A 26,502-nucleotide genomic window follows, 5' to 3' on the forward strand; every position below is an offset into this window, starting at 1 on the left:
CCTGCTGAAATCTCCCTCTAATATATGTAGAGAAGACACAAGTTGCATATGAGGATTGTTGGACATGTCTGAAAAATTGACAAGTAAAGCAGGATTTTTTCTTTTCAGAATAACTAAGCAAGGAGACTCAACAGGGAGGTTGGTATTCATAGTAAATGTGCAAAATAAATAAAATACCTACTTATCCTATTTAAAATTAGGCTTCTAAACGACTTAAGTATCCTTTCCTTTAGTGTTCAGGATTTAATTGGTATAGTAATTAAACTATAATATAACTCATTTTCTAAAACTGCATATAACCTAGCTCTAATATAGCCTAAGTTAGTGTTTTTCCCCCTTCATAGACGGGAGTCTCCGTGGAAAAATCTGATTGTTTCTGAAAACAGGTCCTATGATTCATTAAACAGGTATCATCCTGTTAGGATTTGAGATTTTTTTTAATTAATCAACTTGACAGAACAGGGCTGTGCTTTTTCTACATGGATCGGTAATCACCACAAACACAAATGATATAAAGCAGGGGTTCTCAACCTTTTTCTTTGAGGCCCCCCTCCCCACCCCCAGGGTATGTCTATACTACCCGCTGGAACAGCGGGCAGCGATCGATCCAGCAGGGGTCGATTTATCGCATCTAATCTAGATGCGATAAATCGACCTCCGAGCGCTCTCCCGTCGACTCCTGTACTCCACTGCCACGAGAGGCGCAGGCAGAGTCAACAGGGGAGCAGCAGCAGTCGACTCACCGCAGTGAAGACACCGCGGTGAATAAGTCTAAGTACGTCGACTTCAGCTATGTTGTTCACGTAACTGAAGTTGCGTAACTTAGATCGATCCCCCTCTCTAGTGTAGACCAGGCCTGAGAAGCTACGGTTTTTCAAAGTAGTAAGATTGGCACATAGAATCATCTAGCTACTAACTTCCCGAGAATGTATTTCATCCCAGACTGTATTTCACAACTGGTATCCCCAGCTAAAAGAATAGTAGCTGTTCATCATACAGTAACAGTGATCTGCTCACTGAATAGGTTTTGTCTAACATAAATGTCTAAAAGATCCTTCTTTATAAGAAAGGACATGTTAAATGCATACCCTGATCATTCAACATATTAACATGTTTATGTTGCAAAGACAATTGCAGAATTGTGATTGTGTAATTCTGAGCATATTTTAAACCTTTGGGGGCGGTGAAACTATGCATCTGGCATCCAAAGCAACTAATTTAGCAGTTTTTAAAATGCCAGTGTTCAAAGGGTTAAATTGTTTTTAAAGAAAGTGCCTTAAGAAAGTACTTAAAAAAGACTAAATATATTTCTGGACAAAATGGTACAGGATTTAAATAGTTTGCACTCAAAAAAAAAAAAAAAAAGTGTGATACAATCTAGAAAATTACTGACAAACTTCTCAACTTTTTAAAAATTGTTTTTGCTAATGTCTTTTTCATGAAAGCAAACACTGTGGTGACTACCTATTCTTTTGTATGAAAAGTTCCCCCATTATCTAATTATCTTTGGTGGTGGTATTTTGCATGTTAGCATGAGTCAAATCTTTATCTTGCATGTTTAAATCAAGTTCTCTTATTGCGTATTATAATTGGCTCACAGTCTTGGTTGGTAATGCTATGAATCGCCACATGGGAGAGCTCAGTAGCAATCTCAGGACTTCATGGTTGAGATGTTTTGGAGGCTGTGTTTTCATTAGATAGTAGTTTCTCTTGGCAGTATCAGTAGCCACCTACAAGTGCAGCTGTGAGAAATGAAGGGTACCAAATACTGTAAGCGGAAACTTTAGATTTGACTGAAATTTTTAAAAATATCAAATTCCGAAGGAAATTAGAGTTGATGGGGTTGATAGAACAAAATTCCTTTATTGCAAGAGACCAAGGCGTCCATGAAGGAAAAGCATATAATTTTAATACTTTCTTTAATATGTCTTCACCCTGAGTAGCAGAATTTAGGTTTGTCTATAGACCCTTTCCTATCCAATTCTCAGACAAATTATGTTTGTAATATTGACAGGAAACGTGAATAGGAGTGCAAACACTGGCAATGTTTTTTTAAAGTTCTAAACCATAAGCAGTCTGTGTTTGTATGTACTTTGTTCCTATTGTCATTAGTCAGCAACCACACTATTGGTCTCTGGAAGAGTAGCTCCCATTTTCCCACTCAGGGTTTTTAGTCATAAATCAAGACACTGAGAGTGGGAACAGTTAAATGAGACTTGATGGAAATCCTCAGGGACTGACGGGACATTAATGGCGTGTATAGAAGAACTCTTGGTATATGGAAAACTACCTGTGTGAAAACAAAAATAATGCTTACATTCTGTTAGCAAAATGTGTCCCTCGGACATTTAGTTACCAGCTTCTGTGTTCATTTTCAACAATATTTGCAGATTTGTGGTGAAACAGTAAGTTTCAAACAAGGAGTTTTTTTAATCTGGAAATATAGTAGAGTTCAGTATCTAAAGATTATACAACAGACTTCGAACTGTGACTTGGCTTCATAGCATTAACACAAACTGTGTAGTAGTTCTGTGGGGTGCAAGGTGAACTGTAGTTTTCAGTTACTTCCACTGTACAATTATTTAACTTTCCACATATTCTAACTTCTTATTGGCTCCCAGTTTAGCTTAAAATCCTTGGATCAACTTTTATTTCAATTTGCTCTGATTCAGATCATTTGAGAAGGTATTTTTCCTTCATATAACCCATGAAACTACTAAAATAAAATACTGGATTCTTCAATCTGCAGTGAGGATTTTGCTTTCTAGAAAAGGTGAACAGCCTCAGGGTTATTCTACACTGCAGCTAGGTCATCTTAACTACATCACTTAGAGCTGTGAAAAATTTCATACCCTGTGCAGTGTAGTTAAACCAACCTAAGCTCTGGTACAGACACCTGTAGGTCGATGGAAGAATTCTTCCATCGACCTAGCTACCACATCTTGCAGAGGTGAATTTACTACAGTGACAAAGAACCCCTTCCATAACTGTAATGATGCTACAACAGTGCAGCTGCAGTTGTGCTGCTGTAGCATTTCTAGTGTAGACAAACCCTCAGGCATATTAGTTTCAAGTGTTTCCTCTCCAGGATTACACTATGGGCATAAACGTGTATTTTGGGTGTCAAGTTTTTCAGATAGGCTTTTATAAATTGGTTGGAAAAAAATCTTAACTCTTGTATCTCAGATTTGTTTTTCAATTAATATCCTTTTGCATACACCACAAGCCTAGAATATAGTGCAGGGGAAAGCCCATGTTCTGTCTGGAATCACACCAGTTAGAAAAGTTTCTGTAATATCGGAAAAAGCTTATCTGGTAGCTGAGTGTACAGTACCAGTCCAACTGAAAATCTGGGGTTGGATGTGACAAAGTTTTTCTCCTGCTGTTAGAAATATTTTTCCAGAGAGATTTCTATCAACTTAGGTAGCACTTAGAGGTTAACCAGGAATGGGACCCACTGTTCTAAGCATTGTAAAAACATAGTGTAATAGACAGTCCATGTCCCAAACAATTTACCCTTTGTCTGCCTTTTCTGTTTAGGCTGTAAGGAAAAAGGATACACCATGAAAATAATGATGGCGTGCGAGCATTGTATTAGTTCCATGATATTTGTCCGTTCGTTTCTGTGGAGGTTGCGGGCGTGGGGGGAGGGATACAGCTTTCCTGAGTTTGGCTAAATGTAAAGGGATTAGCTAGATGGTAAGGCAAAGGAAGGAAGAGAAGACATTAAAAGGAGGGAGATATGACAAGCCCCCACTTCTCTTTATCAATTTATTTTTAATGACTCTTAAATTTTCTGCTTTGTGTTTATGGAGCTGTGGGAAGAACTGAGGCCATGTTATATATACTGCATGGGAGGGGACATTCGTTGCTGAGCTGTGTCCCCACACTGGCTTCTGCTCCCAGTCACAGCCGTCCCTTGTTTCAGTAAATAAAGCTTCATCTTGGGATGACAAAAGCTAGGAGAAACACAATTTTTTTTAAGTGTTTCTCTTATGTAAAAGTTCCAAAGCCAAAAACTGCAGCCTCGCTCTACCTTTCTATTCAGAGCAGTGCACTCAGACAGACAGTGAAAGATAACCTGCTTCCTCCTACCCCACTAGAGAGATTCTTTACCATAATACCAGGTTAATTCTAACATAAAGAAAACAAATTTTGAAATCAACTGTAAACTTAATCACACTGCAAACAGAAGCCTGTGGTTTAAAAAAATGGTCCCAGAATGATGCAGAGGCAAGGTGTTAGAAGAAAAAAGGATTTCAAAAGTAATTAATACACCAAAACTGAACATGAATGCTTAAGTTGTTCAATGTTGTGGGGTAAATGTGGAGAGAGACAAACATCAGGAATCTTTGGCAGAGTGGCCACAATTTTATTTAAAATACTCAACAGGTAAACTAGACAAGAGGAGCGGACCATTCTGGGTAGCAGCACAGGTAGAGAGGAGGGCAGGGGATGGCTGCTTCAGGCATCTACCCCTCTCTCCCATGCCACTCTGAGGGTCGTATACAGAGTCTACTGAACTCTCCAAGGCATGTGTAGCCTACCTAAATCAAGGCGCATGTGAGCCAATTTATTGCGAGGCCTGAGATCCTGGGTATGCTACTACACAGGAATTTCTATCAAGTCTCAAAAGTGTCCAGGAATCCAGGGAAAGTTAATGCATAATTTTCAAGGAAGGTGGTGGGATTTTATTTTCAAAACTTTCATCCCTTGAATGTACCACACCAGCCCATCAGGCAAACATTTCCTGAGACATGGAGATATCTGCAGCAAGTATCTATGTTCCCAAGTGTGAGCGATGTACACTACATGGATGGAAGAGGGCAGAAAATACAAATGTGGAGATCTTATTGAAAACCTCCTATGTAGCTTGTTTACTTAAGAATGTTAGCTCTGCATGCAGAACATTTTTAAAATGTGGCATAGTCTTCTGCAAACAAATTTGTAGGTGATTTAAAGGAAAAAGATTACATGCATCAGAAATGTGTTACAACTTCCAAACTAGTAATTTCTGTAAATGTTCAAATCATCTGGTTCACACAGTTTGCAAGCATGTTTTGAATAGATCAATCCAGCATTCTTTTTGGAGGCACACCATGTATTACATTGTAGCAGGGTCAGCATACTGCCTTCTTTAATCAGAGGGGAAAGGTCATTGTGACATAAGCCCCTTTTTAATGAGTAAGAAGTTAAACTAAAAAAGAAAAATATATAAAGGTTTACAAGATAAATTCAGAGGAGATGCTCTTCCTTTCTCAGGTGCTCTAGGAGGAGAAAATAAGATATCACTGACAAAAATAGTTCTGCTTCTTCAATTGTTCCTGTTTTGAACTAATAATTCATTATATATTATTTGTTTGCAGTGTTGTACCTGTTAACCTGAAGAACAGCTCTGCGTACCTCAAAAGCTTGTTACTTTTGCTAACAGAAATTGGTTCAATAAAAGATATTACCTCACCCACCTTGTCATTATATATTAATGTAATAGTTAATATTTCCATGTCAGGAAAATGCCCTTTACTGGTGGTTTCCATTCTGTATGTACAGCTTTGGTGTCTCTGGGGCTGCCTACATCTTTATATAAATCCTCTTTTCATTCTAATTTTTTATCACAATCTTGGAAGACAGTAACTATTAACAAAACATATTAATTTTTTTGGGGGGGGGGATGTCTGCTTTGTAATAAGCCTACATACAGTACAGTAATTAGAGACCTGTAATACATTGATTCTTTTTTATGTTCTACAGACCAAAATCTACACCATCTGGGCAAACCAGTGCCAATGGAGTACAGTCAGAAGGGCTAGACTATGACAGATTGAAGCAGGTATATAGTATCTTCAATAGAAACCTTTTCAGAATAGGTAATAGCAGAACTTTTAAAGACTTTCAGCAGTTCTTGATTAAATACCAAACTTTAACCTTTGCCTAGTTTCAAACCTAAGTCCAGGATAGTTTTTTTATATCTGGTCAAATACTTTCTACTAGCTATAATTTTGCAATGACATATAGCAAAGTCAGGAATATAGTCTCAAGATTGTTTTAACTGATAATGATTATTGTGTTTGATTTAATATTTTCAGCTATAACAAAAAAGTGTACCATCTTAATAACAATTGAGGAGAATGGTAAAGTTTTAGCAAGACAGCAGTCCTTTGGATGGTTCTTTGTTGTTCTCAATGATTATCGATGATGCCAAGTTGAAAAGTACATTTTCACAAGAATTGTATTCCTTCACACTCTGGATTTAAATGCATTTTCAGGCAATCATCTAAAATATCAAATCAGCAATAGGAAAGAAGACAGAGAGATGAGGGGGCATTATGATAGCACTACTGTCAGATTCTAGTTTTTATCTGTGTAACTGAGAATAATTTGTTGGTCTAGGTTCTCTTTTTGTTTGTTTTTGGATTTTCACATGTTATCTGCAGGGCAATTATAGTTCTAGTTATGCTTGCTAGTTTTACATAAATTGCCACCACTTGTGGTGAGAGAACATGAAATTTGTGTGATAAATCTTTGTAACTCACATACCTCCCACCTCAGGTGGGATAAGTACCATAGAAATCAATTATACGATTTTGGCAGCATATTTTTAAAAAAGGATATTTATTACTTACTTATAGTAAGGGAGTTTAAGGGTGAATTCTGAAGATACCAATACAGACTGGAATATAAGTTTGAGATGTTTCAAAATGAACAAAAATTAGAATTACTTTCATTTTTTTCTTAGCTGAAAGTTTGAACCACTGATTTATTATTACTTATATTCTGATACCATAGGATATTTTAGATGAAATGAGAAAGGAATTAACAAAATTAAAGGAAGAACTCATTGATGGTGAGTATGAACTTAATTCACTACATATTTTGGATTTCCAAGTCTTAAGGAATGGATAAGCATTTCTTAAAGCTGAAAAGATGCAGAAATGGAAACTTATTTTTAAGATTCTGTCTACATTCTGAGGATTGTAGAATGCCAAGTTCCTGATAGAACTGCTCTTTCTAATGTCCACTCCTTTTCTCATTACCACATAGTAAAAGAAAAACTAACTTATCCTAATTGTTTTGATGATTCTTGCACAATCAGGTACTTTATACCTTATCTGCAGGGTTTTTGGATAGAGCAATGATGCTGAGCAATGTCTGTCTTTATAAGTGGATTGATGGATGGTGCAGAAATTGAGCAAGATCCTTCTTGCAGATGTTTTCCATCTCATGATTTTGCTTTAGTTTAGGAAAGGCAAGATTGTCATATAATAATGTACCACTTAAAATAAAAGCCAGAGCAGTTGAGGCACATATTTCAAAACAGTCAGTATTTATCCTGTGACATTTTATACTAATGACTGCTTTCAACATTTTATCATAATTCTTGATATTTGGTGTTTTTCTTAATCACGTGATTCAAGAAAGTGGGATTTTACATTAATCACGGCTTTCATTTTAAAATAAGTAGATTTCTAACCCTCTTCATTTTGGGAGAGTTTGAAAACATGACCCCTAAAGGCTCAAAAAAACAAAAGACAGATAACTCCAAAATTGTTGTTTTAATCTCATAATTTGAAAACCAGGCTCAGAATTTTTTTGGAGGATGGTGTAGTTTTTGTTTTAAATTTGGGGTTGGCAGTACTGATGACACTATATTTTATAATGATTAATGATAAATATTATCAGAGTAGCAGAGTCAAGACCTGATTAAGAAATAGGCAATTTAGCCATGTACCTAGGACCCAATTCAGGGGGTTATAACGGAGAGACAACCTGAGTGGTGCTGTGACCCCATTCACCAGGTCACAAAGCTGCTTATTTAAATTTAGTCCTACAGCCCCCCTGTCATGATGGAGAGGTGGTGAGGCCAAACCTTAATGGTCAATGGGGTAGCTAGCACTGCTCCTCCTCCTGGCTGTCATGGGGCTAGCTGTTGCGCCAGTACCTGAACCAGATGGAGCTTTGCTGCCATTATCCAGGTGCTGGACAGGGAAGCCAGCTGGGAGAGGGGCCACTCAGAGTCCTTGGGAGGCAGGCACCTGGAGGTTAATGGAACAGTATCCATGCAGCAGGTGCTAATAGCTGACTGACCTGGACAGGAGAGGTGTAAATTAACCCTTTTCTATCCAAGCCAGTCAGTGACTGGCTCCTAGTGCATAGATGTTGCTTCATTTAAACTACGCAGCATCTGTGTATGTTTGCCAAGTGTCCAGTAATAAGTTAATCAGCCCTGAGCAGAGTGATTGTTGCCTACTTTCACATTATAGAGAAAATAGTATGTAGTCTGGGAGCATAATTTAGGAAAACCTCATTCTGTGGACAAGTTAGTGATAGAAAGATAAAGGAGGTATCATTTGATTCATAAAATCTGCCATCATAATTTCAGTGGTGTCACCCTCTGCAGCATAGCAGGGGAGACTCACTCCCTTCCCTCAGCTCCGAGGTCCAGGTCCTCTGATTGGTGGAAATTTTGATAATACGTTGTCATTGGGAATGGACAGAGTTAGGTATCATTCAAGAGCCCTTTTTCCACTAACACAATGATACAAAACATGACACATCTAGAATAAATATGTAGCTACACGCTTAAGAAACTGTTTAAAAGTCACCTTTTTAATTATAGTTTAACACAGGGTTGCATTGCTTACATAAAAATGACAATGATCTTGGCTAATACTAGGGAAGTTAGCCTGGACATGTAGGACTGAAAACATTTATTCATCAAAGTCACTGTTGGTGTTGTCTCCATCGGGGGCACAACAGCTACACACATTGTCAGGCTGATCTTTGTCTGTGCCGCACTCATACATCTCTATACAAGGCAGTTAACATCTGGCCTTTGTATACCAGCATTTGATTAGCTGAAGGATTGATTCAGGAGCAGGTGTAAATGCACCTCTTGTCAGTGGCAGTTTTTCTCCATTTGTCTGCTTCTTGGAAAGCATCCACCCTTTGTAACTCTGCAGGTGTTGCAATGTTAGTCTTCAAATGGTGAATTTGGCATATGGACTCCTCTAGTGCATTTATGATCGCATCAGTGACTGTGTCAGCCCTGCTGAGCATCTTCAGAGTGAGGGAGAGAGCCTTAGCTGAATCGAATGCCTTCCAATAAAATAATTTGGTCTTTCCAGCCAAAGGCCTTGCAGTAGTGTTACATCCTGAAAGGGCATGGAAACCTGGCAGTGCGGTGGCTTTTGGTGGTCCAAGTGATAGGAACACATTGCTGGGGGATATATGTTGAGTCTGTTCCCCAGCAGCAAGCACTAAAACAATCTTGCAGAAATCTTGGGTAGGGTCTAACAGAGAGCACTACAACACCTATGTCTTGTGCAAAAATCCAGAGCTCCAGAGCACCTGTTTCTGTGGCACTGATAGCATGCAAAATAATGGTAGCGTCAGCCTCCTCATGGGAACTACGAAGAAACTCCATAGAACGATGCAAGGCAGCAGCTTCATTACACCATGCAATGACAAAATTCTTTGAGTAATTCTTTGCATGCTGGAGTGTTTTTCCTGCAGGGTGTGCAGTTTGTGTGAGTATGAGACAGTAGCTTCATTGTGACATTGAAGATGTTCGTGGAGTCTATTATTTTGATTTGGACAGGCACAATACTACTGAGTCTCTTCTCTCTGGTAATATTTTTAATGATTCCTCTGCATACCTGTCGAACACGAGTTCTGGGCCTGTCAGGAAAAACAAGATCATGTGGGTGCTGTTATGCCCACCAACTCCCCCAATGACTTTCATTGTTCTTTTTCATGTGCTGGGCCATTGTCTGAACCAACTGAACAGAAGGGAACTGGCAACCTTTAAACAACCCAATTTCCTTTTAGAAATTCATCTCGTATATCAGGGTCAGACTTTTCTACCCCTTTATTTCAGCGAGATATCAGGCAATCATCGCTGAATAGGTGGCTAAATCTAAAGCAAAAAAGCATTTGACTAAGTCTTCTGGTGCTGTGAGGTGCAAATTCCAATTAGCAGTCCTGACAGATGGAATAAAGAGCAGGAAAGACTCAACCATCTTAATGTATCACCGCACCATCCCGAAAGTTGGCTTTGTTGCTGACTCATCTTCTTCAAATTGCTTGACCCATTCTGTGATATTGAAGCTCTCCTTTGTGCACAATAGGTCATTGAGAGTGGAATGCACACTGGATGCAGGGAACAGGTCTCATAAGTCCTGTTCCCTTCGGGAAATGACTTCAAACACATCTTTATGCTTTCCAAAGAAGACATCTAGGTAGCATTTTTTAAGGGCAACAAGTGCTTGGGTGTGTTCTTTTATAGCATATCACAACTTTTCCCTTTAAGAATTTGATTCACTATGCAAAATACCTGGGGCCTCAGGAATGCCAGTGCCATCAACAAAGGAGCCAATTTCACATATCACTGTAAAGATGTGGAGTTAGACTGGATGATCTCCTGAGGTCTTTTCCAACCCTAATCTTCTATGATATTGGTTCACTTCTTATAGCATGTAAAGTGCCACCAAGCATTGTGTGTTTAACCAGTCTTCTGTGATATTATTCTCCACAAATTCAGCTACTGGTTGATGCCTAAAATGATCAAAACCAAAGTAAAAATGAGGATTTTGTAATAAATTACTTAAGGATTGTAATTAATTATATGATGTAAAGTATGATATGCAAATGTGTACATACTATTTGCAGATGGATTCCAGTAATTTCTGGCTGGATGCTGATGTTCAATCAGTGCCTCATTACAACTCCTTTGGCATAATAAACAAAGCTGATTATCAATACCTCTGAACCATTTCTTTTTTGTAGATGATGGCAAATCAACTTGAAGCACCCCTTCCATTTATAGTAATCTGTAACACTAAAAAAAACTAATCAGGTATCATGTTCTGAGCATTAACTGATAACACAGTACTGTCAGTCAAAGGCCACAATTGAACTTTGTGAGGGCTGCAAGTTTGACATGCATGTATTAAAAAAAAGTTGACTTTTTTAAACATTTTCTCAAATATGTATCTACATCATTGTTCTAAGTTTGTAATGTTTGGTACCACTGTGTTTGTGGGAGAAAAGGGCTTTTAAATGTTACCCAATGCAATCCGTTTCCTATGACACTGTATTATCAAAATTTCCAAAAAACAGAGGAACTAGAGGTTGGAAGTAGTGGGGGAAGGGCCAGTGACACGATCTCCTCCTTCTCCTTCTCCCCCTCCCCCCCTTCATGCTGCAGCGGGTGACACCATTGAAATAATGATTCTATAGATATTTATGAATCAAATGATATCTCTCTTCCCTTTCTATCATTAACTTGCCCCTGAAATTACTCATGGTCCACACTAATTTTTCAATACTGGGATGAATAATTGTATGCATTAATGTAGCAGTTCCCTCTCCTCTTTTTTCTTCCCGTTTTTGCTTGCTTTGTCACCTATGCTACATACTGCGACCACTTAAACAATATGGCGGAAGTCGGTATAGAACCCAAATCCTCCTCCTGACACGTGTACTGGTTGTGGTTCATTCCATTAAAAAGGTAGTAGTGTGGGTGGAGACAGAAACAAACTGAAGTATCAAATATCAGAATATTTTATGCCAGAAAAAAGATGTAATCTGGGGTCAGAATTAAATTCTGTTTCGTGGTGTCAAACAATCTTAAGGTCCAGTATACTATATTTTTAACAGGTGGCTTCTGGTAGGATGAACTTTTTGTTCAAAGGACAGACGTGTCAGTCTAGGCAAGTGTATTTTTTTTTTAAAGATATATAATGTTAATTTATGCTTTTTTCTTCCCTAATCAGCAATCAGGCAAGAACTGAGCAAGTCAAATACTGCATAGAAAGACTAGGACTAAGCCAATGTGACTCTTTCACTTGGTATAAAGTCAACTACATTTTGTGAGCTGTTAGAAGAAAATGGAGACAGACACTTGGAAGGAGGGGAAAACGACATTCTGAAAACTTTCAGACACACCACTCTGGTGATATGCTTTTTCCTTCCTAGTTTGCTGCTTTTTTCTGACCTTTACAGCAGGGTGGAAAAGAGTCTTAAAAGTTACTGTAATGATTATGCAGAAATTCCCACATTTGTCAGACAAGATCACAGTGCATTGAGATGTTCTCATGTCAAGATAAAATTGCACATATTTCAGAATTCATTGTTAACACAAAAAAGGAGAAAAGCTTGGGAAGGCTTTTCAGAGAGGTTTTCTTTATTAATGAAGGATTTAGCAAGCTATCCTGTTGTACTGCAAATGTATCTCAGGTTTGTCTTCCTGTCATATTTGATATTTCCATTAATAACGTCAAAGAGCAGACATGTAAGTTCATATCACAAAATATGAAATAATTAGAAATGTATGCTTTAAAGGGCGATATCACCTAGAAAGTGAGGGTATATCAAGTTTTTGGAATTTTATGATAGGAAGCCTCTCTAGTTAGCCTTCATGCAATTTTGTAAACAAAAAAAGCAAGCAGAGATGTAGATGCCTTCCTAAATTGTTACAATGCTTTACCAAATCTAAGACTTCTACATAATACAAACCAGTGGTCAAATGTAAATCATTAGTATGTTGTAGATTTACAGTAGATTTTCAGGCTGCTTTTTTTTAAAGATTTATGCATGTGGACATTTTTCTAAGGTTAACACAACACAATCAGCTTTTTAATTAAACAGAAAACATTGCATGTCATAAATATTAAGTAGCCTTTTTCATTTTTAAGGCTTAATTAATGCCAAGGAAAAGAGTTGGGGCGGAGGGAGGGGAAGGCGATAGTTTTGGTTTAAAACTATTTTTATTAATTTCTGCACTATTTTTTCCTCATATTACATGCATGTGTAATAATGAGGAAAATTTTGTGACTTTTATCAGTAACCATGTTAACAGAACCAGGTACTTAATCCTTTTGGTATCATTTCTTGAGTTATTTGTATTTCCGATTCAATAATGGCTCTAAAACCCCCATCTCACTTTTGTTTCATTTCTTAACTTGGTCAAAATCCAAGTCGATTTAAATTTATCAGCGATTACCAGTGATGCACCTGTGGTAGTACAGGATGCACAACAATTACCTGCTCCTGTATTCTCTGAGGCTGCTTTTTGACTCTCTGAGGAAACAAGGGCAAGGGCTATGATGGAGCATTAGAGCACAAGGTCACAGCAGAAAAAGAAAAAGGGAAGCAAAAGAACAGTAATGGGGCAGCATTAGCTTTAGTGAACAACGTGAGAACTTTTCAGGGGAGATGACACTTTCCCCTTTCCCATGGTTTAAAAATGTGTTAAAACACACACACACACACGCACACAATATATGCAAATCCTATTTTAAACTAATAAAATTCAGTGGAATAAAAATCCTGCAAGTCCAGATCCGTAATGCTTTGAAAATATTGTGGATCAAAATCTGCACTTTTTCATTGCATCTTGAATTTTTCCGAGCTGTAATAGTGCCATATTTGCTTTTCTATACTGCTGATTAGAAAAAAAATTACCTGTGATTTTGGAGGCATTGTTCGTGTTACAGCTTACTTAGCTCCATTCATAGAACAAAAGTTTTAAATAGCATATGCTCCTAAGTGCTGGAAACCAAAGCAAATCAGCTTCTGAACAGCACTTTCTGCTTCTGAAAGGCTTGAATGAAGGAATTTTTCTCCAGTTTAAACATGTTCCTGTTTCTATAGAGACTCGAATTGTAAAATTGTTCTACAATGGAAATATTACCTAAATCAGTATATAATTATTTTTCCAAAAACTGATCATCTTTCTTCATGCATTAGTGAAGGCATTAAACAAATTGCAGCAAGCTCAAAATAAAAGGAGGCATTTTCATCTTTGATACCTTTTGTTTTTGCAAACATTTTAACATTAAGGAAGTTTATTCTTGTCAGAAATCATGTTTGATTTTGTTAAGGAAGTTCAAGAGTAGCCTGCTAGAAATGTAATGGGAATAAGTGGTCCAAAGTAGTAATAAACAATTAAACTGTCAGATGGGGGGAGGGGGGAGAGGAAGAAACCTGGTTTATGCACTAAACATTTGTGCCTTGGTCTAAAATTAACATGATTTCTGTTTAAAAGAAAGAAGAGCAGATGTCTTTTTTTTGGCTGTTTCTACATACATACTTTACATAATCTCATGTTGCTGAATTGGTCCTTTCCGGAAAATTTGATTGAATTAAAGCTTACTGTAACCACTTGCTGTCATACTGACAGTTATGCCATTGCGAGAGATTTCCGTAACTAAAATGAACTACAGAAGCTAAGATTATTTTGCTCACTGTTGAACTAAGTTCTTTAAAAACCATATTATGATGGTTCTGTGCTTTTGTACAGTGGATGTCTGAAACTGAGTACAGTTTAGGAGATCCTTTCTAATTCCAGGAAGGTATTGCTTTCCTCAACACTGTGATCTGATCTGTGATAAATCTGTGCTATACACAAGTGGCTAACAAGTCAGTTGCAAACAAACTGAATGTATAAATCTTAGTGCTGGTGCTGAAATCTCTTCAGATAGTTGTCATGATTTCAAGTTCATTGTTTAAAAAAGTTTTCAAGCATCAAGTGTCAATCAAAACTGAAGATGAAACACTAATGAATGTTGAATTTTCATGCATTTAGGTTTATCTCCTTTTTAGTTTTTTTCAGTTCATTCTCTGCTATTTTTACCATATTTGTGTCATTTTAAATTTCTTACATGCTAACTTTGTTTTGTTTGAGCGAATGAAATAAAATTGCAATATATATATGTTGCCACCATTCATTTGCGGAGCTTGATAAATGGTAAATCTAGAAGATTCTGTTGTAATTCCCAAATGGGTCTTACTGAAATGCAAAAAATACCTTTTTAGTCTATGATTTTACCACTTGATAGTTTACATATTGCTGTTCTGTTTATAAATTTCAAGGGATTTTTTTTTAAATGCTTGCTCTACAAAGAACGTTATCAAAGGGAGTTTGGAAAATTATGAATGAAAAACTATTGTACATAAATTCAAGACGGTTGTTGTCAGTCTTGCTTTGTTGATCCCCTTTATTGGTCTGACTCGGCACAGGCTATTGCCCTTATGTCCAAGAAAAAAATCTAGATTGAACTTTCCCAACCTTTTCTCTGCTGTTTCCCCATGTAACAAAATATTTAAACTCTAGTAATAAAGAAACCCCACCCTTAAAGATTCACATTGCTGTGCAGAAGGCTGGAAAAATCTTGCCTGACAAGTTTAACGTGTACTCCAAGTAACTGTTTAAATATTACTTGTTGGATTCGAGCCTTGAGACTAACATTTCTCTACTCTCCATTTTATTCCATTTAGGAAACATTGATTTCTTTCCTCCACTTACCTCTTGTATCTTATGGGAGCACAAAGCAATACAGGCTTTCTTGCTTGCTTGTTGTTTTCATAAACCGCCTTGATACCATCTGTACAGTCCTGAAAACAAAGGTTTAATGAATCTGTGCTCCCTCTGCTGACTGCCTCTCAAGCACGAGGCTACAAATGTCATATGAATTAACTGTGACAGTTTTTTAGCAATGGCTATTTAAGATTTTTATTGGTACATTAATGCTATTGTTTAAAAAATTTCTCCTATCAGATAGCAATTTCAAGGTGGGTCAAGCTCTAGGCCTAGGTTACTTAAATGTCCCCTTGCTCTTGGGAGCAAAAACTGAAAAGACCCTCATGTTCTCAATCATTTTTTAAAAAGTTAAATGAAAAACTTTCATTTGGCCCTTTTAAGTACAAAGAATTGTGTACATGAAGTCTCATATTGTAGAAAAGTACTTCACAATAACTTAATCTTTAACTTGTCTTTCTTTAAAAACCTATGCTCACCTGCTCACAAAATGCAAATTCAAGACTGCACTGCTGAAGTTTAAGTTTTAATCATGTGTATATACTTAGAGGGTGCTGAGTATTCCCAGCAAGGTATGGGAGGTGCAAGGGCACAGGATATATGTAATAGGCATGTGGTGGCTGTATTATACAATTTTATCTGAAGCTCTCCAAAAGCAATTTTTAAAGATACGCATTAAACCTTTAGCAACAAGTGTCAGGATTATCAATTAGGTACTGAAACAATGTCAAGAAATCATATCCACTGTTGTCAAAGAGCTGTTAAAATACAATAAACAACAGCTGGGACAGGAAGACAGAGGTGTCTAATTCTGAATAAATTAATCAATTATATCAAAATTGGTAAAAAGAAAAGGAGTACTTGTGTAGCTGACGAAAGCTTATGCTCAAATAAATTTGTTATTCTCTAAGGTGCCACAAGTACTCCTTTTTCTTTTCGCGAATACAGACTAACACGGCTGCTACTCTGAAACCTATCAAAATTGGTAACATTCTCTTGGCATAATCACGTGAAATATGACTATAAATGCAAGGCTAATTGCAATGCAATGCTGTTGCTTTTGAGCGCGATTATTTTATCAACCAAATATGAAGCTCACAAAATAGGAGGATCTTCATCATTTTCCATGGGCCAGTGGAGAAGAAGGAAGGATTGGGTGGGGGGACAAAAAAAAAAAAGCTTTCCAGAATCATCTATGTATCATGCTGTGACTGATATGATCTTTCCCTTTGAGGCACTGGGAACTTTCCTAAACATATCCTGTTGGGGTTGAGCCTGTTACTTGTGACAGGAGGCAGGTGGAAAAGAGCTGGTTTCAGTTAGAGTTAAGAGTGTGATGCAGTTGAAAAAGAAATTTAAAGTTGTCTCAAGCTATTTCTTTTAATGGGGAAAGTTTTATATACAGAAACATTGAGAATTAAATGAACTTGCATCCCATGGGAAATCAAGGAAGATTTTGGATGAAGGTGCTACATTGCTAATATATTGCTTGAAAATCTAAGACAAAAATGAGCCTGTATTTCTACAGACAACTAATTTGTGCTTATAATCAAAAGGCATTTCCCTGATTCGGGTTCCTGATCTGGTATCTCACCTTAGTTCTTAAGGAGGAGTTAACTCAAAGAGAAGAATATAAGTTATTGAAATGTAATTGTAATGTCAGAAAGGAAATGAATTATTTAGCTTGATTGTCTAATCAGTAATATCTAATGTATAGTGTTATTGCTTGAGATAATGCGGATTGTGTAGTCTAATGAAAGTTTTAAGGACTGCAATTCAGGATAGATCCACTAAACAAAACTTTTAAACTAGTCAGGTGTAGTTATAACTCATTTGGTAACGTGGCTTAAGCTTGGCAACCAACATCACCTGTCACTGGAAGAAAAATGGTAAATTTAAGTTTTTCATGCTGCCAGCCATTATGATGGTACGGAAGGTCAAGCAGCTGTCCTGCTTAGCTAATCTCTCAGAGTTTATAAATGGAGTGTAGATGTCCCCATAGTGAACAAATGCTTTTCCTAAGACAGTTTCTTGTAGAACCTGGTGTCCTACATTTTGTTAATCTAATGTTGTTGTACCCACTGTCGCACCTTTATGAGCCATTGCATAGCATTAAAATGGAAGACATCCAGAGCAGTTAGTAGGAGCACACTCAATTTCTGTTGCACGGCTGCTCTACTTACTCATCGCTAATGGGTTAATGCCCCCACGCATGGAATTTGGAGGCTCCAGGACTAAGCTCTGCCCTTCTGCTCAGGCCACCAGATTTTCTCCCCCCAACGGTGGTATAAGTTGGCAGTTAAATTTCTTCTGACAGTTTTGGTATATAGCTTCAGTTTCATTCATTTTTTGTGCAAAAGCAACATATAATCTTTCTCTTCCTCCTGGATCAGGAATTTGGCAGCATGGTTGTTTCAACTACCTGGATCTGCCACTAGCAGTAGTCCTCTTCAGGACTTCGTGCCAGTATGTGGGCAGAGAAGTGTTGCACTGCAAATACTGGGCTAAATCTAAGCAATGTTCCCTATGTGAGTCAACATTTAAAGTCTCTGGAGAGGATAAATTATGCCTGATTACTGTTCACAGCTAGCTGACCCTCATGTTGCCAGGCCAAGGGGCTCAGAGTCAGACTGGCATGTTGGGTTTCCCCCATCCTGAAGAGCCATGACTCCAAAGCAGAAAAACCTCATCAGGAGCTTCTGAGCATTTCCAGAAGAGAGTCTAAGGACAAGGAGGATGCTATCTGGCCAATTCAGGGCATAACTCTTGAAACAGACTCTGGCTGGAGTGGGGAAGTACCTGTCAAAGGATCTGAAGTCAGCCTTTCCCCCAGGTACTGAGGGGGTCCTCAGCTCCCTGAGGAAAGAAGCAGGGTTGCTACAGAGCTCCCTTTCTTCTCACTATGAACTGGGAGCTTCTTGTGATGCTTAGGGGTAAGCCTTGTAAACTCCAGTCCCAAAATGGCAAAAGCAAGCGTCACCTTTGCAAGACAGCAGTGAGTATTGTTAATGAACAAGTGCGATAACAAGCTAGGGGTTAAACCCCTTCTCCTTGCGCCTCCCCCGTCGAGGGATTGTTTGCGGGAGCTTTTTGCTTCCACAGAGGGTGTCTCAGTGTTTTCGATCAAGCTCACCGCCCCTCCCCCACCCTGTAGCATGTCTGGACATGCAGAGAAACTAGTCACCTCTGTGACCCTTCCCTCAGGCTGCAGTGTAATGGGAATTGTGCCTGTCTGACTTTCACTTTGCCAGGGAAAGGGGCTCAGATTTCAGGCAGTAGCAGCAGGACGGGAGGAGTTGTGCCTGCTAATCATCAGCCGTAAGTGCTTGCACAGCCAAGGAGAGGTGCTCAGAGTCTGAACGGCGGGCAGGGGTCTCACCCCTCCCCCCGCTCCACAAGCTGGCTCCATACTTCAGCCAGTCTGTGACCAGAGCAGAGGCACATGAAGACTCCACTCCCCACAAAGCTGCACCGTTGTGGGGATTACAGAAGGGTAAGTGAGAAATCTCTTCCGATGTTCAAAATGACTCCTTATTTACTGAGTAAAGCCCTGAGTAACTCTACCCCTCTTGCAGTACTTGAGTGTTAAACAGCCTAGGGAGCAGGCAGGAAACCTTTTAATCTCCTGGGGCCATCTAGCCAGCTACTTCCACAGTCTAGGTACTAGTATCAGTACCCCTCCTCAATGATGAGATTCCCCAAGGCAGGATGAGCAGCCTGCTACGCTCCCCCTGTAAACATCCAGGAGAAAAATTACCCCAAACAAAACAAACCACCACCACTGTTAAACTTTTTCAGGAAAGGAGGCAGGTGGCTTGCAATGTCCTGATTAATATTAATAAAACCTTTCCTTTCAGCTCTTATTAGGTGGTTTCCCATATACTGCCTCCTCTGACAAACTCATAAGATCCAAATGAGGACTACTGGTTAAAACCAAATGTTAAACTAAAATGTTAAAAAGTCTCAAAGCAGTCACTCTATGAGGCCTGTCAGTCCTCATTCTCAAAGGAAACCTGCACAACACTTTCGAAAGATGAGCCTAGGACCTTAGATTCATAACATTGTTACAAAATCATGGACTGAACATTGGATTTATGGCTTATTACCACAATCCCACTAACAGTCTCCCCCTCCCCCAGCTGCCTTCCTTGCCCCCCCATGACTGTAGGAGTCTTAATGGATCATTTAATCTTGAATAGTCCATTGAAATAGGTGTTAACTACTTATGCTGAACAATCTGTTCCACCTTGTATTTACCTCTGACGTTCTGAGTACGTTTCCCGGACCTAGGGTGACCAGATGTCCCGATTTTATAGGGCCAGTCCCGCTATTTGGGGCTTTGTCTTGTATAGTCGCTTATTACCCCCTACCCCCGTCCTGATTTTTCACACTTGCTGTCTGGTCACCCTACCCAGACCTAAAGAAGAGTTCCATGTAAGCTCAACAGCTTGTTTCTCTCACCAACAGAAGTTGGTCCACTAGAAGACGTTACCTCATCCATCTTGTCTCTCACATAAAAAACAAAGACAGTTCCTAGGATATGGGACCCAAAGTTTGGTGTAACAGTAGCACCACCCGTGAGACATTCACACTTTCATAAGTAGACTTCCTTCTAAAATACCCCACAGAGTATAAAAGCGAGGACATGCTACTCAGCAATTTCAAAACCTGAGCTATTGCCAGTCAGACCAAAGATTTTTCATATATTAAGAAAAGCCTACTTGGTGGCAAGCATGTAGCTCAGGGATTCTCAAACGTTTGTACTGGTGACCCATTTCACATAGCAAGCCTCTAAGTGTGCCCCCCACCATAAATACTTTTTTTATCTGGTTATAACACCATTATAAATGCTGGAGGCAAAGTGCGGTTTGGGTGGAGACTGACAGCTCATGAGCCCCCACATAATAACCTCACGACCCCCTGAGGGGTCCCAACCCCCCAGTTTGAGAACCCCTGATGTAGCTCATTGTCTAGGGATATAATCCTTGCTTAAAGTAAAACGTCTTGCATTCTGCTCTGTCAAATCCTTGATGTTAAGAAGTGTCTTCTAACTTGGTTACAAGGAAGCCATGTTACTTCGGTACACAGTCAATCATTCTAAACAGTTATCTTGTGCATAAACTTACAGGAAACTTACTGTTTGGGGAAACACTAGATATATTAGTAACTGAACTAGCAGAGAAACCTCAATCCTCACTATCAAAGCCACTGTAGCAATGTGTTGGTGGGTTATTACCAACACCAAGGGTAGCCAAGAAAGGACTATTACCCTGGCAGAGGGAAAAATCTGGAGCAGAAGTCTCCAAGGAAACCTAGATGCATTTTTTTCATATAGCAACAAAATTCTCAGCATGACAAAGAACAAACAAGCATTTGTGTATAAGAACTCATAGTTCCCACATAAGACTCTTACTTCCGATCCATATCTACAGTCATAACACCTTGAACACCATAGATTTTGTCTAATCTCTGAAGCTAAACTGGGTATGGTTAGTACTTGGATGGGAGACCAGACAGGGAATGCCAGATGCTTCTCTGCACCTGGAGTTTTAACAGCTGGTACTAGTTGAATGAAGACTCAGGCCACAAGTTTCACACCTATATCCATGTATAGCACTATCCAGAAAAACAGACCCGTTTATAACTGGATGGCTACTAAAAAGGATTCATACCCACCAGTTGTCCAAAATTGAGAGCTTTTGAACCCAGTACACAGTATTGTTCACCCAGGGGTCAATACAGGGCTCTGGCCATAATTGTGCCATCATGGTAAACATTTGAAAAGATCCAATACTCCATTGCATAAGTTGTTTCCTGGCAGTGATCATCTTTTAGCCAAGTATCTCCAGTGACTAGGATTGCTAATGCTATGTATCAGCTTCATCCTCTGAGTGGGTTTCTTGAAATGTACTTGCAGAAATTTCTTCTCAGGGCTTGGAATCATGCACCGAATACAAAGCCAACCCAGTTTTCAGTCTAGGCCCTTGCAGTACTCATTTATGGATGCAAGCCTTGCAGAAGCATACTTGCAAGACAAATTTCCAAAATCTCAAACTATATATCCTTTTATTTCTCCTCAACCACTCTATCAGTGGCATGTCTGAATAAAAATATAAACAGGCCATATGGGATCAGACCAGTGGTTCATTGAGTGTAGTTCCTATCTATGATAGTGCTTAGTACCAGCTGGTTCAGAAGATGAGGCAAGAAGCCACATACCAGGCAACGATGGTGCATGCGGGGGAAGTTTTTTCATACCTCCTGTTTACAGTAGTCTTTTGTTTGAGGCATGAGTGTTTATATCCTTTCCAAAACCAGGATGTAAACAGAGAGAAAATCTCCTCTGCAACAATGAAAATAAAGTCCTGAGCAGAAAAGAATCAGCAGCCTTTCAAGCAAGTTCAGATAAAGAATACAGGAAAAGGGAGAATTGAAATCCTCCTAGTCCTCCCAGAAGGCACTTGAGAATTGTGCAGTGGAGGTCCGTCAGCTGTCTAGCCTGCAGAAAACACCATAACTCATGAAACAGGAACTCCTTTTTCATACAAATCTGGATGACCTATGTAATAACCCAGGAATCAGAAGTGAAGTGCAATTCAGGAGGGATTCTCCATTAGCCTATGTTGGGTATCCCGACAGACTTTAACCAGCAAATTTCATTAAATAATCTGTTCAAATTATATTCCTGGTGCAAAGGGAAACAGTAAACTGTTTGGAGCAAAGACTGTTTGTTTTGTATGGTGCCAGCACCAGAGGGCCCTGACTTTTAGATGCTAGTGTAATACAAATATAATAAGATTCTAGTGATTTCAGCTACACTAGAGTATCTCCATTATTGTTAATTGGAGCCCTTCAACAAAGCATCACAAAAACATAAGTACCAGCCTTACTTGCATTCCATAGGAAGGCACATCAGACTCTACATCCGAGAATCATCAGATGTCAAGATTAATCAGAATGACAACCCTGTGGCTGACTGGCTTTTCTAGTTGCCATTACCTCAGAAAAACAGCGTTTGGAATTATTTCCTCTAAGAGTACAAGAACGACATTACTATTGTCGTGAGGAAAAGGTTGTTATTCACTCTAGTATCTCGAGCATATAGAGTACAGATACCAATTCTACCCTGTTCCTGTCATGCCATCCAAAATGCCTGGGTCTTATGCCACAAGATGTTAGAACCCTGCACTGGTTCACATGATAGGCATCTGGGAAGCGATGTGGGAAAAGTATATGAGACTTTATCTGAGGAAGACTTGCATTTCTCCACAAAGACATCCTTTGGTAGGAAGAGTTGATTCCCATATAACTCCTTAGTTTACAAAGCTCTTGCTTTATATGGGGAGGAACTTCCATTCCTGCCTATTATTCTACTATAATAATTAAAAATCTGCTTATCCTTCCCCAATTCTCTGATTCACTGCTTGATACTTCTCATTCGTGATGAATGGGAAAGAGAAGCTGTGCAACAGATGAGAAATTTCTTACCTGATCATTTTCTTTCTACTAGCAGCTTCTCTGCGTATTCAACCCACCTGGGTAGTATGGTGAATGAACAAAGTACAAATAGAAAAGGAGTACTTGTGGCACCCTAGAGACTAACAAATGTATTTGAGCATAAGCTTTCGTGAGCTACAGCTCACTTCGTCGGATGCATTCAGTGGAAAATACAGTGGGGAGATTTATATACATAGAGAATGTGAAACAATGGGTGTTACCATACACACTGTAACCAGAGTGATCACTTAAGGTGAGCTATTGGTAATCACTCTGGTTACAGTGTGTAACACCCATTGTTTCATATTCTCTATGTATATAAATCTCCCCACTGTATTTTCCACTGAATGCATCCGACGAAGTGAGCTGTAGCTCACGAAAGCTTATGCTCAAATACATTTGTTAGCCTCTAGGGTGCCACAAGTACTCCTTTTCTATTTGGGAATACAGACTAACACAGCTACTACTCTGAAAAAAAGTACAAATAGTAAATCCATAGGCTGTTTGTATGGTTTGCGATGTTTCAGGACATCACAGTTCTCTCTTTTGTTAATGGTGATGTCATGTCTGTAATATCCAGTAAATACCACTGTTTCTCTTATTTTTATGTATACATTCTTTTTCATATTAGCAATAAATCCAACTGGAATTTCAGGATGGTTATTGCACTTGGAAACTGGCTGTTGGGCCTTGTGTTTGTAACACCCTCCAAGGTGTGATAAAATGGTTCAAAATAGTTTTTTAATTGATTATCATGTATACCTTCTACACTTGCATGTTTTCTTCTGTACAGCATTACACTGTATTTTAAATCTTAGTTACTGATTTCAAATATTAATATTTATGACTGAATATAGCAACTCTAAAAATGTTAGGTTTCACAGTAGCAGCCGTGTTAATCTGTATCCTTTTCTTTTTTCTAAAAATGTTATGAATTAACATTAAAGGTTCTTTCATGGCAGCATTTTTAAAATAAGTTATCTGGTAATCCAATGCAAATATAGATTCTAAATGTGAAGTAAATAGTAATGATTTAATATTATTAGCATGGTGACCCTTGTTTTTTAATAAGGAAATTGATAGTGTTACAATAATGATGAAATTTAGAGCAAGAATTATACAATGTTAACGTTGTTTTACAGAAGCTGAAAGTTTCTGCTGCTGAATTCTGATAGAGTTAAGTTTGGAAAGGAAGTAACAATTTAAAATAACAATTCTCATTAACCCTGTCAGATAACCCATAAGTGACTTCATAGCTGCTTTAAAATAAAAAATCATTTAAAAAACAGAACGAGTAAGCTGAGACTTCTTAGTCTTGTGCCAATGATACAAAGGCTAATGCTCACAAAATAGAAAGAAAAGCTTCTAGGCGCAATGCTTCAAAGAGACTTACCAGAAATAAGTACTTTTTTCTGCACACAAAAACAGTGCCTTACAAATGGTCTGACATTGTATGAACTGCATGCAGATTTCATGTAACCACTAATTTTAATTTGTGTGCGCATGATATTAATGATATGTAAATTTTGAATACAACAAAGTACGTTTGCATTAATCAGTTTTATCACTGAGGTCTACTCTGCTTTTCTTATTTTCCACTTCCCTCATTACACCCACACGTTTCTGCTTTGTTGGTTTCTAGATGCTTCGTTTCTATACCTCTTGCTATCACTTTTCCTTACTAAATAAATGCTGAACTATTTAAGATGGATGCAAAATGTGTATTATTTTCCAGCATTTAATGAACTGTGTGTTTTTTCTGTGTTATGGAAAGATGATTAAAGTTCCTGTTTTTTCTTGTCAAGCCCTTTGACTATTTGCTTTTCACTATAAAGGGGATTTAGAATGTCAAGATGTGTTGATGCAGAACAGTGGAAGAATCAAAGTAGTTTTTATTTGATAAGAACCATAGTTTTTGTACAAAGAGCTTTTGTATAGACTGAAGACTATCAGAAGGGATGGTTGGACTGTCCACTCCAAAATCTGTACATCAGCATTTTCCAGCTGTTTTTCAGCCTTCAGGTTCCAAAAAGCTCATGTTCATATTCCTCTTTAGCTATGAACTTACACTTATTTTATCTGCAGTTGAAACACTCAAATACCTTCTCAGGCAGAAATGTTAAATTTTTTATTATTAGTTTGAATTATTTCTAAACCAATCAGTGTGGAGAGAGGCACCCTAGAAGTGCCAAAGAGCATTGTTTTTAAAAGTTACCATTTCTGTGAAATACATTTTTAAAACATTCACCATCTTTACAGTATTTCGTTCCTCCTCATCAGTTTAGTGACATGCCTGTAGATGATTTTACAGTTATCTGGATAAGATGGAAAAATAAAGATGGGACCGGGAGAAGGGAGGAATTGGAGAAAGAGAAAAGAAAACAAAAGGGTGAGAAAATAGAATAGAGATGAAAGAAAAGACAGGCGATGGTAGGTTCTACAGAAATGGAAAAAGAAAAGGAGTACTTGTGGCACCTTAGAGACTAACCAATTTATTTGAGCATAAGCTTTCGTGAGCTACAGCTCACTTCATCGGATGCATACTGTGGAAACTGCAGAAGACATTATATACACAGAGACCATGAAACAATACCTCCTCCCACCCCACTCTCCTGCTGGTAATAGCCCATCCAAAGTGACCATTCTCTTTACAATGTGTATGATAATCAAGTTGGGCCATTTCCAGCACAAATCCAGGTTTTCTCACCCCCTCCCCCCCCCCCTTTTTTTTTTTTTTTTTTTCAAAAAACCACACACAAACTCACTCTCCTGCTGGTAATTTATGCTGGAAATGGCCCACCTTAATTATCATACGCATTGTAAGGAGAGTGGTCAGTTTGGATGAGCTATTACCAGCAGGAGAGTGAGTTTGGGGGGGGGAGGGGGGTGAGAAAACCTGGATTTGTGCTGGAAATGGCCCACCTTGATTATCATGCACATTGTAAGGAGAGTGGTCACTTTGGATGAGCTATGAGAGTGAGTTTGTGTGTGTATGTTTTGGGGGGGGTGAGAGAACCTGGATTTGTGCTGGAAATGGCCCACCTTGATTTTCATACACATTGTAAGGAGAGTGGTCACTTTGGATAAGCTATTACCAGCAGGAGAGTGAGTTTGTGTGTGTGGTTTTTTGGAAAAAAAAAAGGGGGGGGGGCGGGGTGAGAGAACCTGGATTTGTGCTAGAAATGGCCCAACTTGATTATCATACACATTGTAAAGAGATTGGTCACTTTGGATGGGCTATTACCAGCAGGAGAGTGGGGTGGGAGGAGGTATTATTTCATGGTCTCTGTGTATATAATGTCTTCTGCAGTTTCCACAGTATGCATCCAATGAAGTGAGCTGTAGCTCACGAAAGCTTATGCTCAAATAAATTGGTTAGTCTCTAAGGTGCCACAAGTCCTCCTTTTCTTTTTGCGAATACAGACTAACACGGCTGTTACTCTGAAACCTGTCATTAGAAATGGAAAAGAAAAGCATGGCTTATGCTTAGTACCTTGGTTTTTAGTTTTTGTTTATGCAGACCCCTACATTTCAGCCTGCTTTGGAGGGGGGAGGTGTCACAAGGATTTATTATAGGCTTTTTAAATGAGGATGTCCTATGCTTAGGGCACTGTTATACCTAGCAGCAGCAATAAATCTATTGTTAAGTACTCTTAAAGAGTTCTGCTTTACCTCAGGGAGTGTGT

At 38.6% G+C, this 26,502-nt stretch overlaps 1 protein-coding gene and 1 long non-coding RNA gene across 11 annotated transcripts in view; both read left to right on the forward strand.

Annotated features, from left to right (window-relative positions):
- The window catches only part of ENAH (ENAH actin regulator), a 140,618-nt gene extending 125,509 nt beyond the window's left edge, over positions 1-15,109 (forward strand). For 2 of the 10 annotated variants that reach the window (XM_074949184.1, XM_074949187.1), the window contains 5 exons: positions 109-138; positions 345-407; positions 5,752-5,830; positions 6,787-6,844; positions 11,775-15,108. In XM_074949184.1, coding sequence (XP_074805285.1) covers positions 109-138; positions 345-407; positions 5,752-5,830; positions 6,787-6,844; positions 11,775-11,812 — 268 coding nt within the window. In that variant the 3' untranslated portion in view covers positions 11,813-15,108. Of the gene's footprint in view, positions 1-108; positions 139-344; positions 408-5,751; positions 5,831-6,786; positions 6,845-11,774 lie in introns of all 10 variants that reach the window. The other 8 variants (XM_074949185.1, XM_074949188.1, XM_074949186.1 and 5 more) reach the window with 6 other exon arrangements.
- Positions 15,110-15,683: 574 nt separating this feature from the next.
- LOC141985248 (uncharacterized) overlaps positions 15,684-26,502 on the forward strand; it is a 47,119-nt gene continuing 36,300 nt past the window's right edge. Inside the window, exon 1 of the long non-coding RNA XR_012638892.1 lies at positions 15,684-18,812. This is a non-coding gene — a long non-coding RNA (uncharacterized LOC141985248). The remainder of the gene's footprint in view (positions 18,813-26,502) is intronic.

Source organism: Natator depressus, chromosome 3 (genome assembly GCF_965152275.1).
Source record: "Natator depressus isolate rNatDep1 chromosome 3, rNatDep2.hap1, whole genome shotgun sequence".
Classification (NCBI taxonomy): domain Eukaryota; kingdom Metazoa; phylum Chordata; order Testudines; family Cheloniidae; genus Natator; species Natator depressus.